The 12,342-nt window shown below is 44.0% G+C and overlaps 1 protein-coding gene across 1 annotated transcript; it reads left to right on the top strand.

The window, feature by feature from the left end:
- Positions 1-2,321: 2,321 nt before the first annotated feature.
- ATOH1 (atonal bHLH transcription factor 1) lies at positions 2,322-5,011 on the top strand. Its single transcript, XM_069099302.1, has one exon. The coding sequence runs from the start codon at positions 2,470-2,472 to the stop codon at positions 3,568-3,570; it is 1,101 nt and encodes a 366-aa protein (XP_068955403.1). The 5' UTR covers positions 2,322-2,469; the 3' UTR covers positions 3,571-5,011.
- The last annotated feature ends 7,331 nt before the right edge of the window (positions 5,012-12,342 follow it).

The raw sequence follows: 12,342 nt of genomic DNA, 5'->3' as shown, positions 1-12,342 counted from the left end.
TATCCTTCCTCAAAACTACTTCAAAAGAAAGATTGTCAAGGAAGGATCCTCCCAGTGTACTGAAGGCCTTCTTTCCTTTTTCCTGACAGGTCTAGGATACCAAAGCAATGGATCTTTTGTGCTGTCTAACGTTATACTTCCCTCACACTTAATGACCACACCTACCTTGTTCCTCTCGTACATTTAATTTCCTCCTGTATATAGCTTGTTTTTCCTAATTCATAGTTTGTAATGTGTTGCAGGCTGTTCAGGACATCACAAATCTCTTCCTTATTCTTTGGGCAATTTTCAATTTCAATTGCTAAGAGATTGTCCTGATTCAAATACAAATTAACTTTAATGTACATACATGCATGTACATAGATGCATGTAGTAACAACTTTGACAATACACTTACATGCATGTAATGATGTAAATATTACATTATTAATTTAACATATGCATGCATATAAGTGCTAATTTTAAAAATACTCTTCCCCAAAGCTTAAATACTCTATTCAACTGAGCTGAGCTGCGCTCTCCAGTACTGAAGGTTCATAAATCCTGAAATGTCTTGGAAAGAAAGGAGGGAAGGAGGGAGGGAGGGGAGGAGGAGGGGGAGAGAGAGAAGTTTAAAGAAAAGCTCGTATCACTGCTCTGTAAAAATCGTGCATCGTAAGAATAAAAGATTAAGAACTAGAAAGTAATCCAATGCCAGAAAGTTTTGCCCCGTAGAGTATGAATTGTAAGGTCCTTTGAAAATACTAGAGAGAACTCGAGAAAGGCTGAGAACGGACTTCCTTCGCTCTCCCTTTTTTTCTGTCTTACTTGAATTAACATCACTTCTGCAAGTAGTGGAGCCAGAATAAGTCTGGCACAAGGAAAGACAGAAGGAGGTTGGTCTTCCCAGCCCCCCACCACAGCCAAGGTTCTGGAAAAAAGGGCGGAGAGGTGGGGCAGGAGCGCGCGAGCTGGAGCGTGCCCTGGAAGGAGGACTGCTTCTGATTGGCTCTGGGCTGTGAATAGAAGGAAGCTAGACTAATCCTCCAGAGACTAGAGAGAGCTCGAGGAGAGCTCACCTGGAGGGCTCAGGCTGCAGCTTCTCCAACTACCTAAGCAACAGCTGTATTTCCTTCGGGTCTGAAAAACTCTAGGCGGAGCACAGCCAGCTAAGGGTGCAGCTAGGTCGGGAAGCAGACCGGTTAGAGAACTTGGTCTGTGCCTAGCAAAAACTATGCTTAGTCGGTAAAAACCCTTGAGGAAGAAACACTTCCAGAGTTTATGGTACTTGAAAGTTTTCCAAATTGAGTATTGCTTATCTTTTGCCTACTCTACCTGGGCTTCTGCGGGTTTTTTTTTTTTTTTTTTAAGGAAGTACTGCGGCTCGGCTGTCCAGTCTTTCTGCACAATACTTCGGGAAAACGTTCAAGAAATTAAAGCAAGTTAAGATTTAGAGCTCGGAGCTAGTCGGTGGATATCAGGATAGCATTCGGACTATTAAATTACTATAATTTCGTCACTTAAAAAAACCTTGATTGAAAAGGTATAGTTGTAGAGGGACTCATGAACTATGAAGAAAAGTTATGGGGCATAAAACAATATAAACTTCGTGAAAGATGATCTGTAACAGGTATGTTTTTCAATCAGTTAAGGACAGTGCTTTGATGTAATAGACATTTCTTAATAAAGTATAGTTGCTTCAAATTTGATGATCGCTTGCAGTGGGCCAGGTTCTGCAGCTAGAGATGCTGGGAAAACAGACAAAAAAAATTATGAAAATAAATCGTGGGTGGGTATATCTGTTGTGTTTTGTATGCCCCCGCCACCTATCCGCCGGCGCTCTAGGGAAAGAGAGAAGGAGAGGGACAGGTTTCCTCTCGGAGACCACAGGAGCCTGAACAAGAAGGCTGTGCCTCGAACACTGCGAGCAGATCTGGTACTGAGAGCTTTTGATAGAAGTAGCATAAGGTTGTATGCCTATAGGTCACTGCACACATACACACAAACACACGCACACACACAGCATAGATATCAGCCCTCTGGTGACATAACACTGGAGTCAAATTTCAACCCTTCTATTAACATATGAATTTGATGACTTAAAAGGAAAAGAAAGAGAAAAAAAAAAAAACTTGGGAGAGCGCCTTTCTCCTCTGTGCAGTAACTTTTCTGCTGGTGTAAAACTTTTTGATTGGCTCCTCGCACGCGCCTGTCCTCAGCCACCATTGGCTGACTTGACACGCGACCGGCGCGAGGAGGGGGCTGGGAGAGGGGGGAGGTAGAAAGACACACTGGCGCGTGCCGCTTTTTAAAGGGGCGCAGCGCCTTCAGCAACCGGAGAAGCCTCGTTGCACGCGACCTGGTGTGTGATCTCGGGGGTGGGTGGGGGAGGGTGGGGGAAAAAATAAAACTTTGCAAAAGAAAACCTTGAAAGGTTTTTGCTGATTGCGAGTGAACGCTGCTACACCTTACGATCGACCTGGTGGTGCAATGTCCCGTCTGCTGCACGCAGAAGAGTGGGCTGAAGTGAAGGAGTTAGGAGACCACCGCCACCACTCGCATCCCCAACAACATCACCACAGCCAGCAGCCACAGCAAACGCAGCCAGCTCCGAATCTTCCTGGGAGAGAGCACCAAGGCTATCCTCCCGGGCTGTCGCTCTTGGACAGCACCGATCCACGCGCCTGGCTGGCTCCCACCTTGCAGGGCATCTGTACGGCACGCGCCGCCCAATATTTGCTGCATTCCCCGGAACTGGGTTCAGCTGAGACCCTGTCCCACCACGACGAGACGGACCCAAGGGGGGAGCTTGTGAGGAGGAGCGGCAGTAATAGCAGCAGCAGCAGCAGCAGCAGCGGAAGCACCAGCAGCCTAAGCAAGAGTCCAGGTTCGGTGAAAGTGCGCGAGCAGCTGAGCAAACTGAAAGGTGGGCTGATGGTGGATGAACTGGGCTGCAGCAGGCAGAGAGCCCCTTCCAGCAAACAGGTGAACGGGGTGCAGAAGCAGAGAAGGCTGGCTGCCAATGCTAGAGAAAGGAGAAGGATGCACGGGCTCAACCACGCCTTCGACCAGCTGCGCAACGTTATCCCGTCCTTCAATAACGACAAGAAACTCTCCAAGTACGAAACTCTGCAGATGGCTCAAATCTACATCAATGCCCTGTCCGACTTACTGCAAACACCCAGCGGCGGCGAGCAGCCAACGCAGCCCCAAGCCTCCTGCAAAAACGACCACCACCACCTCCGAGCATCCTCCTACGAAACGAGTGCAGGCGCGGCCAGCACTTCTTCAGTCTCTCCTGCCCCCGGAGGTGCATCGCGACCGTCCCCGCAGGGTAATTGCAGGACACGCTTCTCGGGCCCGACCTCTGCGGGAGGTTACTCCGTGCAACTGGACTCTCTGCACTTCGCGTCTTTCGAAGAAACCGCTCTGACCGCTATGATGGCGCAAAAGACCCTGTCTCCTTCTCTGCCCGGAGGCATCTTGCAGCCGGTGCAGGAAGAAAGTAGCAAAACTTCTCCCAGATCCCACAGAAGTGATGGGGAGTTTTCCCCTCATTCTCATTACAGTGACTCGGACGAGGCAAGTTAGGGAGGTAACAGTTACAAGAGAGTAAACCGAGACAAAAAAACAAAACCAGAGTTGACTCTTATCAGATACCGAGAAAGGTGTCCCACTTTTAGTGTTGCTACATGATTTGTCATTGTCTAGCAAAGACTTGGCCACGTTTTGCAACATTTGGTGGCTTTACAGACGCCGCCCCCCCCCCCCCATTCTTGGTGAAAATTGGTTAACGTTGTTTCCTTTGTCTCTACCTTCTGGCCCTTTGTAGATATATACAGTATGTATATTTTTACATCAATAGTCTAGTTCCCTGATGCCAATAAGCTGCTTAAAATCAGCAGCTTCACTTCCATTGCTAATTTGGGTTTAATTTATTTTATGCCCTGGGCATTCCTGTTTCTCGCGTGCTCTCGTGTGGGCGGTAGTCTTCCGAAGTTATATTCCTGATTTTTTTTTTTTTTTTGTGAAAAACAAGATGCTTATAAATAATATCTTTTTTGGGTGTGTGTAATTGTCAAAAAAGGCGAAGCTTAGAGGTTTATATATATATATATAAATATAGTATATAAATATATCCATTACGCATATCTGATGTTGATAACGTTGGTGTCTTTAAGGAAGCTTGGCGCACGCACTTTATCAGCCGCAACAAATGCGGCTCCAAGAGGAAATTTAACTGCCAACTGGAAACCAGTTTTTAACATAGCCACTTATAATCTTTAAGCTCCTTGCAAATGTTTGCTTTAAAAAGGAAAAAAAAAAAAACCAATTTAGTCGTGTCAAAATTTTTGGTCGATTTTATTTAGCTTTATTGATGTTAGAAAACTTATTTATTACCGAGTGTTTGCTACCATTTCTACTTACCTTTTCATTTTTTACTTTTTCTACAAGATCATTTATTTTAATTTAGAAAAGCCAACTGCCATTGTTTTATGTATTTTCTTTTGCAAAAGATGGAAATAAATGTGAAAAAAACTGGACCTAGTTTGTCTCTTGTTTTTCAACGAGCAGTATTTTTAAATGGACAAAAGTGTTTTAAAATGAATCTTCTAGATTAGAGGAGTGTCTTATGAAACTCAGACGAACACGATCAAGGGTTGTTTGCGTATCTGTTTATTTTATACTTCTTAGTTATAGATATCGTGAGAGACTGATCCATATGTGCATTTTCAAGTCCTCAAAATGGAGATTTGTGAAATAAAACCGTTACATCTTCTATATCAGTCTCCCAGATGCCCTATTTATAAGACAACTTCAGTTTTCTTCTGAGGTTTCCTCTCCTAAAAGAGTAAGGCTTCTGGAGGCTCTGGAGAACTTGACATCAGTGACCTTTATTGTGATTGTTTAGTTTCATTTCTTTTTTTTTTTAATCATCGCATGTAAATCATTTTATGTAAGTCAAACACGGGGCAAATTTATAAACTAAAGACAAATGCTTCTTTGCCTCCATTGGGATGGGGAAAAAAAAGAAAAATCAAGTTCAATAAAATAATTATGGGAAGCTGAAAATTCCTTACAAAAGTTTGTATTTCTTTTCAACTAGTCTTGCCTTTTGAAAGAAAAGTCATTTCCCTTGTAATCTGCCCTTTCAAAGGAGTTGAAAGGTTACTGTCATGATATAGTATTGTGTCCTAAAATTGGGGGACAATTGCAGAAGTGAAGTGTTCCTTTTGGTAGCTGTCCAGGCAGGTGTCATCACTAGGAGCTGGTATTGTTCTGGGTCTCATGGCAAGTCAGTCCTCTTAGAAGATTAAAGGAGAGCTGGGGTAGCAGAAAAGTAGTGGAAGGAATGGAGTATTAAAATTCCCTTATTTGAGTGTTCAAAATAAGGGCCAGGTCCCCTATAATGGACTAGGAGACCAAATCTTCTGGGTTTAAAACATCTGGTTTAAAACAAAATTTGGTACCATGAATGGTACTAGCAGGTACCCTTACCAAAAGCTTAATCCCTGAAAGCCAATTTAGAGACTTTGAGAGCCAAACCCAGTGAAAAGAGTGCCTCTTCTACAATGAAAGGACATGAGTTTGACTCACATTATCCTGTTTGACCATGGCAGATGTCCTAACCACCCTCATTCTAGTTTCCCCATCTGTAAGGATGCTGGATTACATCAGGGTTTCTTAACCCTTACTGGTGTCACGGATCACTTTGGTAGTCTGGTGAATCCTACAAATTCTCCCCCCCCCCCCCAATAATATTATTGAGTAGTTGAAAGGGAATGTGTGGTTTAAGTTTAGAATTTTTGAAAATGAAACCTCCCCCCCCCCAAAAAAAAAAAAAAACCTTTCCACAGAACCCTTGTCCCGGGACCCCAGTTAAGAACCTTTGGATTAAATGATCTCTAAGGTACTTTCCAACTCTAAGTCTAATAAAGCTATGAAACTGGTTTTGGTGGGTGCTCCTGGCAGGTCAGAGGGACCCTCTTGTCTTAAGGCTTGCCCATCTGTGCTACTGATGCAAAGAGAGGCAAAACGAATTTAGAACACTTGGCGATCAGCTGCAGTAGCTCTGTAGATCAAGCAGATAGCTACCAGTAGGCTCTCTACAGAGGTGAGCAAGGGATCGTGACACTTTCTAGGGGGAGAAACAATGCACCTGTCCCTTCGATAACCTTTTGCACCTACTGAGTTTGCCATGCTCAAGATAAACATCAGAAATCTTCAGGCTGTTGAATAAATCAAGCTATTGCTTCTAACACATTGCCATCAAGGATGCACCAAACTCCATATACTACAACAGAAGGGTGAAAAGTTCAGCCTGGTTTGATAGTTATTTTAATTTCATTAATGACAACACAGTCATGTGAACATATACAGAATGATGGTGAATTATTTTTACTCCAGAGACTGGAGTTGGCGAAGGATGGTGAAGAATAGCAAAGTTAATTGTTACATCTTTATAAGAAGCAAGTGGTTTGGTTCACCTTGTATCACACACACAAGCATAACCACTTTTAAAGAAGTCAATGTTCTTAATAAACTTAAATACTTTATTAGCTTCATCTAGTCTTCCTCATAGAGACGAAAAAAATTCAGAGATTAAATGACTCACCCAAAGTCACTCAGCTAATTTGGACAAGTAATTGGCAAAACCAAGGATTAAAACCCCAAGAAGTCTATGTGCCTGGCTAGTAAGTACTAGTAAGTACATAGTAAGTACTCGTGTTAGTTATTAAGTCTCCTAACATATATACTTCTCCTAATTTTTACATACTTGGAATATTTTGCTCTATGTCAATCCCTGGGAACATGACATACCCAGGAATATCAAAGTCCAAAGATAGCATTTTCTAAATGTTCCTTTATTTATTCTCCTACGATTCAGTAACAAGCAAATAATTATTACTTTAAAAGTCACTTTTTGTATTTGAGTTAGAAAAGCTTGTGCTTTAATCTTAGGAATTAGTCCACTGATCTTATTCCTTTAGACGCACAAGCCACTCAAACAAAAGAATTTAAAACTCTACATTAGACCAAATGACAGTCATGCTGGAATTGGGTCAAATTACCCTACATGGTCTACAACTAATTTCAAGGCATATCTAGTGTTTCAAGGCTAAAGGGGAAAGTTCCTTTTCTCTCCCTTCCTCCTTCTTCTTTATTTTTTTCTATCCTTTCCTTCCCTCTCTACTATCTTTCTTCTTTTTTTTTTTTCTATGACAGAGAAGCATAAACTACATTTCCATTTTAAGATTCTGTTATAAAGTTTGCATAACAAACGATTGTCAACCCTGGCAGCCCTTTCTCTTACACTCCATTAACAAGCTGTAACATATAGCTGCAGGTTGCTATAATCTCATTAATATTTTGGAAACTTGAATATTGAGTATTTCGGAGGGCTCATTCCCCATATGCCGGACCACTCCTGCCATGCTGGCTGATTCCTTTCTCTCCATTATTAGCAATTAGCTTTTACCTTCCAAAGTCAGATCCAAGTATCCAAGATACTAGCAATGGAATCAACTATGTGTACAAGTTAAGCATGCTTAACATCCCCCAAACAAACAAAGAGACGACATTTCTTAAAGTAATGAAGACAGATAAATCGGGTTTTTTTTTTAATTGCATTGTTGGTGGGAGGGTTTTTTTTAAGTTTTTATATACTTTAAGTAGTCCTCTTTATATTCTCTTAAACCCTCCCTCCTTGCCACCCGCTTTTCTTATTTGAGGAAGGTTTTGGCTCACCACACTTTGGAAACTTATTTGATTTCACGGAGAGCTGAAGGAAGCTTATTTTGGCAGCAAAGACATTTAAACTTGTTCTCCACGGTACATCTACGAAATAGGCGATGCCTGACGAAAACACCCAGGGATTTCCTTTACTTTGACCAATTCATTATTCTAACGGGTCTCCAGCCCTATTATTTGTTTTAGAGGTTTGTATATATATGAAGTTGTATAGCTTCAACCTGAACCAAGTAAGTGATCATTAATCCGTGAATACTTTGCAATTATTGCCTTCTTCTGCGATGTGCGATGGCCGGCTTGGAAGAGCAAGGGGAGCTTATGCCTCACCTTGTCACCTCCAAAGCCCTCTTAGAAGGAAAAGCTCTTTCCCCACTGAAGATCACCACTTAGACTCTCTCACCGTTACAGCTCTACTAAGACAACAAACCCTGAGTGGGAGAAGGGAAGATAGAAAACGTTAGTCCAGTTTCGGCTGATGGCTGAGCGGGATAGTGGATTTTTTGGAATTAGATATGAACATTTTTCTTGGTTGTTTTTGGCTTGACTCCTCTGTAGAATATGCTACCCCAGCTACTAAGCCTCCCCTTCTTCAGCTAGACTGCAGAAATGGGGCGAGGAGGAAGGGAATGAGTTAAACCTGTGCAAGCCCGGGAGAGGTGGGGGAGGAGAGGAGGGAAAGGAAGAAAAGAAAAGAACAGGAACCAAGAAGCGTGGGGGTGGTTTGCGGTAATGTGAGTGTTTCTTAATTAGAGGAAAGCTGACAATAGAAGGGCTGGCAAAGGCTCCTGGCTACGGTGCGGAGTGTCTGGAGCGGAGCACGCGCTGTCAGCTGGTGAGCGCACTCTCCTTTCAGACAACTCCCCGGGGAGCTGCACTGCCACATTTAACACCATCATCACCCCTCCCCTTACTCATCATCCTCCTCATCATCACCAACAACCCTTCCACACACACCCCCCAACCAGCAGAGCTCACAGCGACAATCCATTCCCGCCCCGCCGCCTCTTCCACCCCACCCCCATCCCCCTGCTACCCTCCCCCCCACCTTGCCAGCAGGGGCCCCCACCGCCCCCAGCACTCCCCAGCAACCAGGCAAGAAAAGAAACTCCGGAAAGTTAAAGCCAAAGAAATGCCAAGAGGAGGGATAGATGAAGGAGGAGGCGGGAGAACTCGGACAAGTGCCACTCTCTCTTACGAGTTTATGCACCTGTAGCATTGAACATAGACTCGAGCTCTCCACGGACTCCTCCGCACACTCGGGCAAACTCACAAACGCGTGGGTCCAACTCTAAAGACTAAAAATACAATTTTCCGGTCCTTAATAACCGAAGGATAAATTTTCCCAGCTGATCTCCTTCTGCCCACCTTAAAAACAACAAAAACGCAAGAATGTCAATACTTTGAAAGTACTTGGGATGTTTACTGTAAACAAAAAAGTTACTAAAAAGAGGCCCCTTGAGGGGTGGCTAAGGGAGAAAGTTTCTACACTTTTTCATCTTTCTTTTGGGATCTACAAAGTAAAGGCCAGAATCATAAAATCACAATAGATTCTTCCGCCAATTTATACTCCAAACCAAACATTTCCCTCTTGACCCTATAGAGAGGTTGACAGTCTGCTTTTGCTCATAATCATTATTCCATATTCGCAGAATTGGCTCCAGAGCCAATTCAGAGCAGAAGAGAAAGGGAGATTTTATTGTAGTGTCGTTATCATCCTAAGATCACAGAATTTAGATCCAGAAGAGACACGAAGCCCCGTGAAATTAAATGATTTGCCCAAGCTCTCTCAGCCCTCCCTCACTTAGTGGCAGAACAAAGATCAGAAAGAACCTAGGTCTCCTGACTATTCTCTCAATTCCAAAGGATCATTCAATTGAAATGCCCCCTTCTTCCTGGAAGCCCCGACCACCTAATCCTGCGCCCCCCCCCCCAAAGCAATATGACCTTCTCTGGTCATATAACATTTTGCTTGCACCTCTAGTCCTCTTTTTTCTTTCTTTTTTTTTTTAAACCAGAGCTGTGATTTCACAGGTATAGGGTATTCCCAGTAAAGAAACTCCCTTTACCAATTTAGTCTTCAAGAGTTGGGACAGGGGCACTCAGATAAAATGAGGGCACCAGGCTGACAAAGCCAAAGTGCCTCAAACCCTAGACTTTAAGTTGTAGCTCTCTATCATTTCACTAGGGAAAAGGGGTCACACTTTTAGCCTTCATTATTTTTCTCTATAGTCTTTTGGTGTACAGTCTCCTCTCCCTTCCTCCAGTAAACACCAGGGCCTATGTTTTACCTAAAGTTTGTGCCTCACCCAGCAACAGTTCTATGGGAATCCGTCTTTGGGAATGGAAATTTTGTTTTATTCCCCACCCAGGGTCTTCAAATATTCGACGAGAAAGGAAATTCCTCTCAAAGGTTTTATCAAACAGCAGAGGAAATGTTTGGGAGTTCGGCCAATTGATGTCATTGAGTTTAAGCAGCAAGACACCTACAGACAAAGAGCAAAGTCTTCATCGTGGCCATAGGTTTGGATGGAAAGTGGCTTTTCTCCTTGCTATCTGTACTGGGGAGGGAAATAAATTAACCTGATCCATGTGTAGCCCTGAGGATCAATTCAGTGATAGCTTATATTTTTTATTCCCTGGGTCATCTGAGTGCCTGACATAAACGTTTCTCTGAATGAAATGTTTACTAGTGTTCTGCAGGGTTCTTGGTCTGAACTCAAGATTTTTTCCCTTTCCTAAAAGTTGAGCAATTTACGTGTTGTAAGTATGATTTTAATTGTCCCTCTCTATGAGGTGTATATTACATAAAAGTATTTTAAAATTGTGTAAAGAACAATTTATTGTTCCTTATGGAATAAATACTTTCACATATGTATTAACGCTAAGGGGTGATAAAAGGGAAACTGAAAAAAAAAAGAGAATGAAAACTGGGTAACAATCATAGGAAGAAGGGAAGGCAGAAGGGAGAAAATGAACATGAAAGAAGAGAGGATTGGCATCTAGAGAGAGGAGAATTAGAAGGGAGGCCAGGGATAAAGCATGAAGGTAAGGGCGGGAGAGAGTGCACCAGAAGATTGCTGCAACAGTAGGCTTTTGCTGTCTGGACCTCTTTCACACTGGGAAGTGACCAAACTGATCAGCTCTGCTGTGTTTGAGAAATAAAAAGGCCCGGGGTGATCTCTTTGGGTGGCGCCATAGCTGCGGGCGTTCTCTTCTTGCCCAGCCTGGAGCAAGCTGTCCTAGTAGAGGAAAAGACTGGTGGGGAACGCGGGGGATGGGGGGGGGGGGGGGGGGGGGGGGGGGGGGGGAGGAGGATTCATTCCTAAAACCTCCGAGTCACATCATTAGCTCAGCTGTTGTGCCAGTGAAGACAAACCCTCACGATGTAGCATCTGTGGGTTTCAGCAGTAGCCTCTGCTTAGCAATGGAGAGGCTAGAGGTAAGCCAAGGTGAAGGGCTCAGGTAAAAAAAAAAAAAGATAATATGCAACTAAGAATGCAAGCACACCACTCCATCAGAATGGGGGTGTCACCATTGGCTAATATCGATGCTTAGTCTGTGCAGCGTGCCTGGGGCTAAACAAGTGGTGAAATTTAATTCGGATATTTTCCCTCTGCCCTTCAAGTCTTCTAGGAAGCTCAGAAATATGGGCGTTTCTCACCCCCACTTCCGGGAGCAAGATTGATGTCAGTAGCCTGTCCATCTCTTAGCGCATCTTAGCGCAAAACTTGGTTCCAGTTTACATCGCTGTTCTGGGTCTTGTTCAATGGGATAAGTGAATGACGCTGGAAATGTCGCGCCTATTCCCTTTCTTGGCCTCTTCCCGCTTTTCCCAAAACGTAAAAAGAACAACCAAGAGGGGGGGGAAAAGCCTTCATTTTAGCCAGTAGTAACTAGGAAGTGTGTGGTGAGGGAGAACGGACTTGAAGGGCCTTCAGTTCCATCCTTTCAGTATCTGTAAGGCACAAGAAGCGAAGAGACGTGAGACGGCTTGTTCATGGTCACTCAGGTGCTAAGTAGCAGAGTTAGGATTCGAACCTGGCTTTTCAAGATCCATCTTCAAACAGAACGTTTCCTCAACACAACAATGTGCCTCGGTGGCAAAGGCTGGCCATTCTGCCTTCTTCGGTCACTCCTATTCCCCCCACCCCACCATATTTCTTTGAATGGCTCCCACCTTTGTGTTCCCCTTTCCCAACCTAAACTTTCTTTCTCGTTTGAAAAAGAAGTTTTGTCATGGCTCTTGCGACTTAGTCTCCAGGACCCATTTTGTATCACCCACTGGCACGTCAAAGATCGTCTTCTCTTTGCCAGTACTAAGCACCACCCCCCCAGGGGGGGGGGGGGGGAGGGAGGGAGAAAGAGAGAGAGAGAGGGAGGGAGGGAGAGAGGAGAGGGAAAGAGAGAGAGAGACAGGGAGAGGGAGGGAGGGAGAGGGGGGGAGTGGAGGGGGGAGAGAGACTGAGATAGAGAGAGACAGAGAGAGGGACAGAAAGAGAGGAGAGGGAGGGAGAGAGAGAGACAGATTCAGAGAGAGGGAGGGAGAGGGAAAGGGAGGGAGAAGAAGAGGGAGAGAGAGGAGAGGGAGAGAGACAGTGAGAGAGACAGGGG

The sequence above is a fragment of the Petaurus breviceps genome, unplaced genomic scaffold, assembly GCF_028583685.1.
Source record: "Petaurus breviceps papuanus isolate PSGF00001 unplaced genomic scaffold, PetGlider_PUasm1.0 126, whole genome shotgun sequence".
NCBI classification, from domain to species: Eukaryota; Metazoa; Chordata; class Mammalia; order Diprotodontia; family Petauridae; genus Petaurus; species Petaurus breviceps.
The sequence above is the reverse complement of the archived record's forward strand: the minus strand, read 5'-3'. Positions and strand labels throughout refer to the sequence as shown.

Coding starts and splice junctions, on each gene's coding strand:
- ATOH1 (XM_069099302.1), top strand. CDS start 2,470: ATGTCCCGTCTGCTGCACGCAGAAGAGTGGGCTGAAGTGAAGGAGTTA.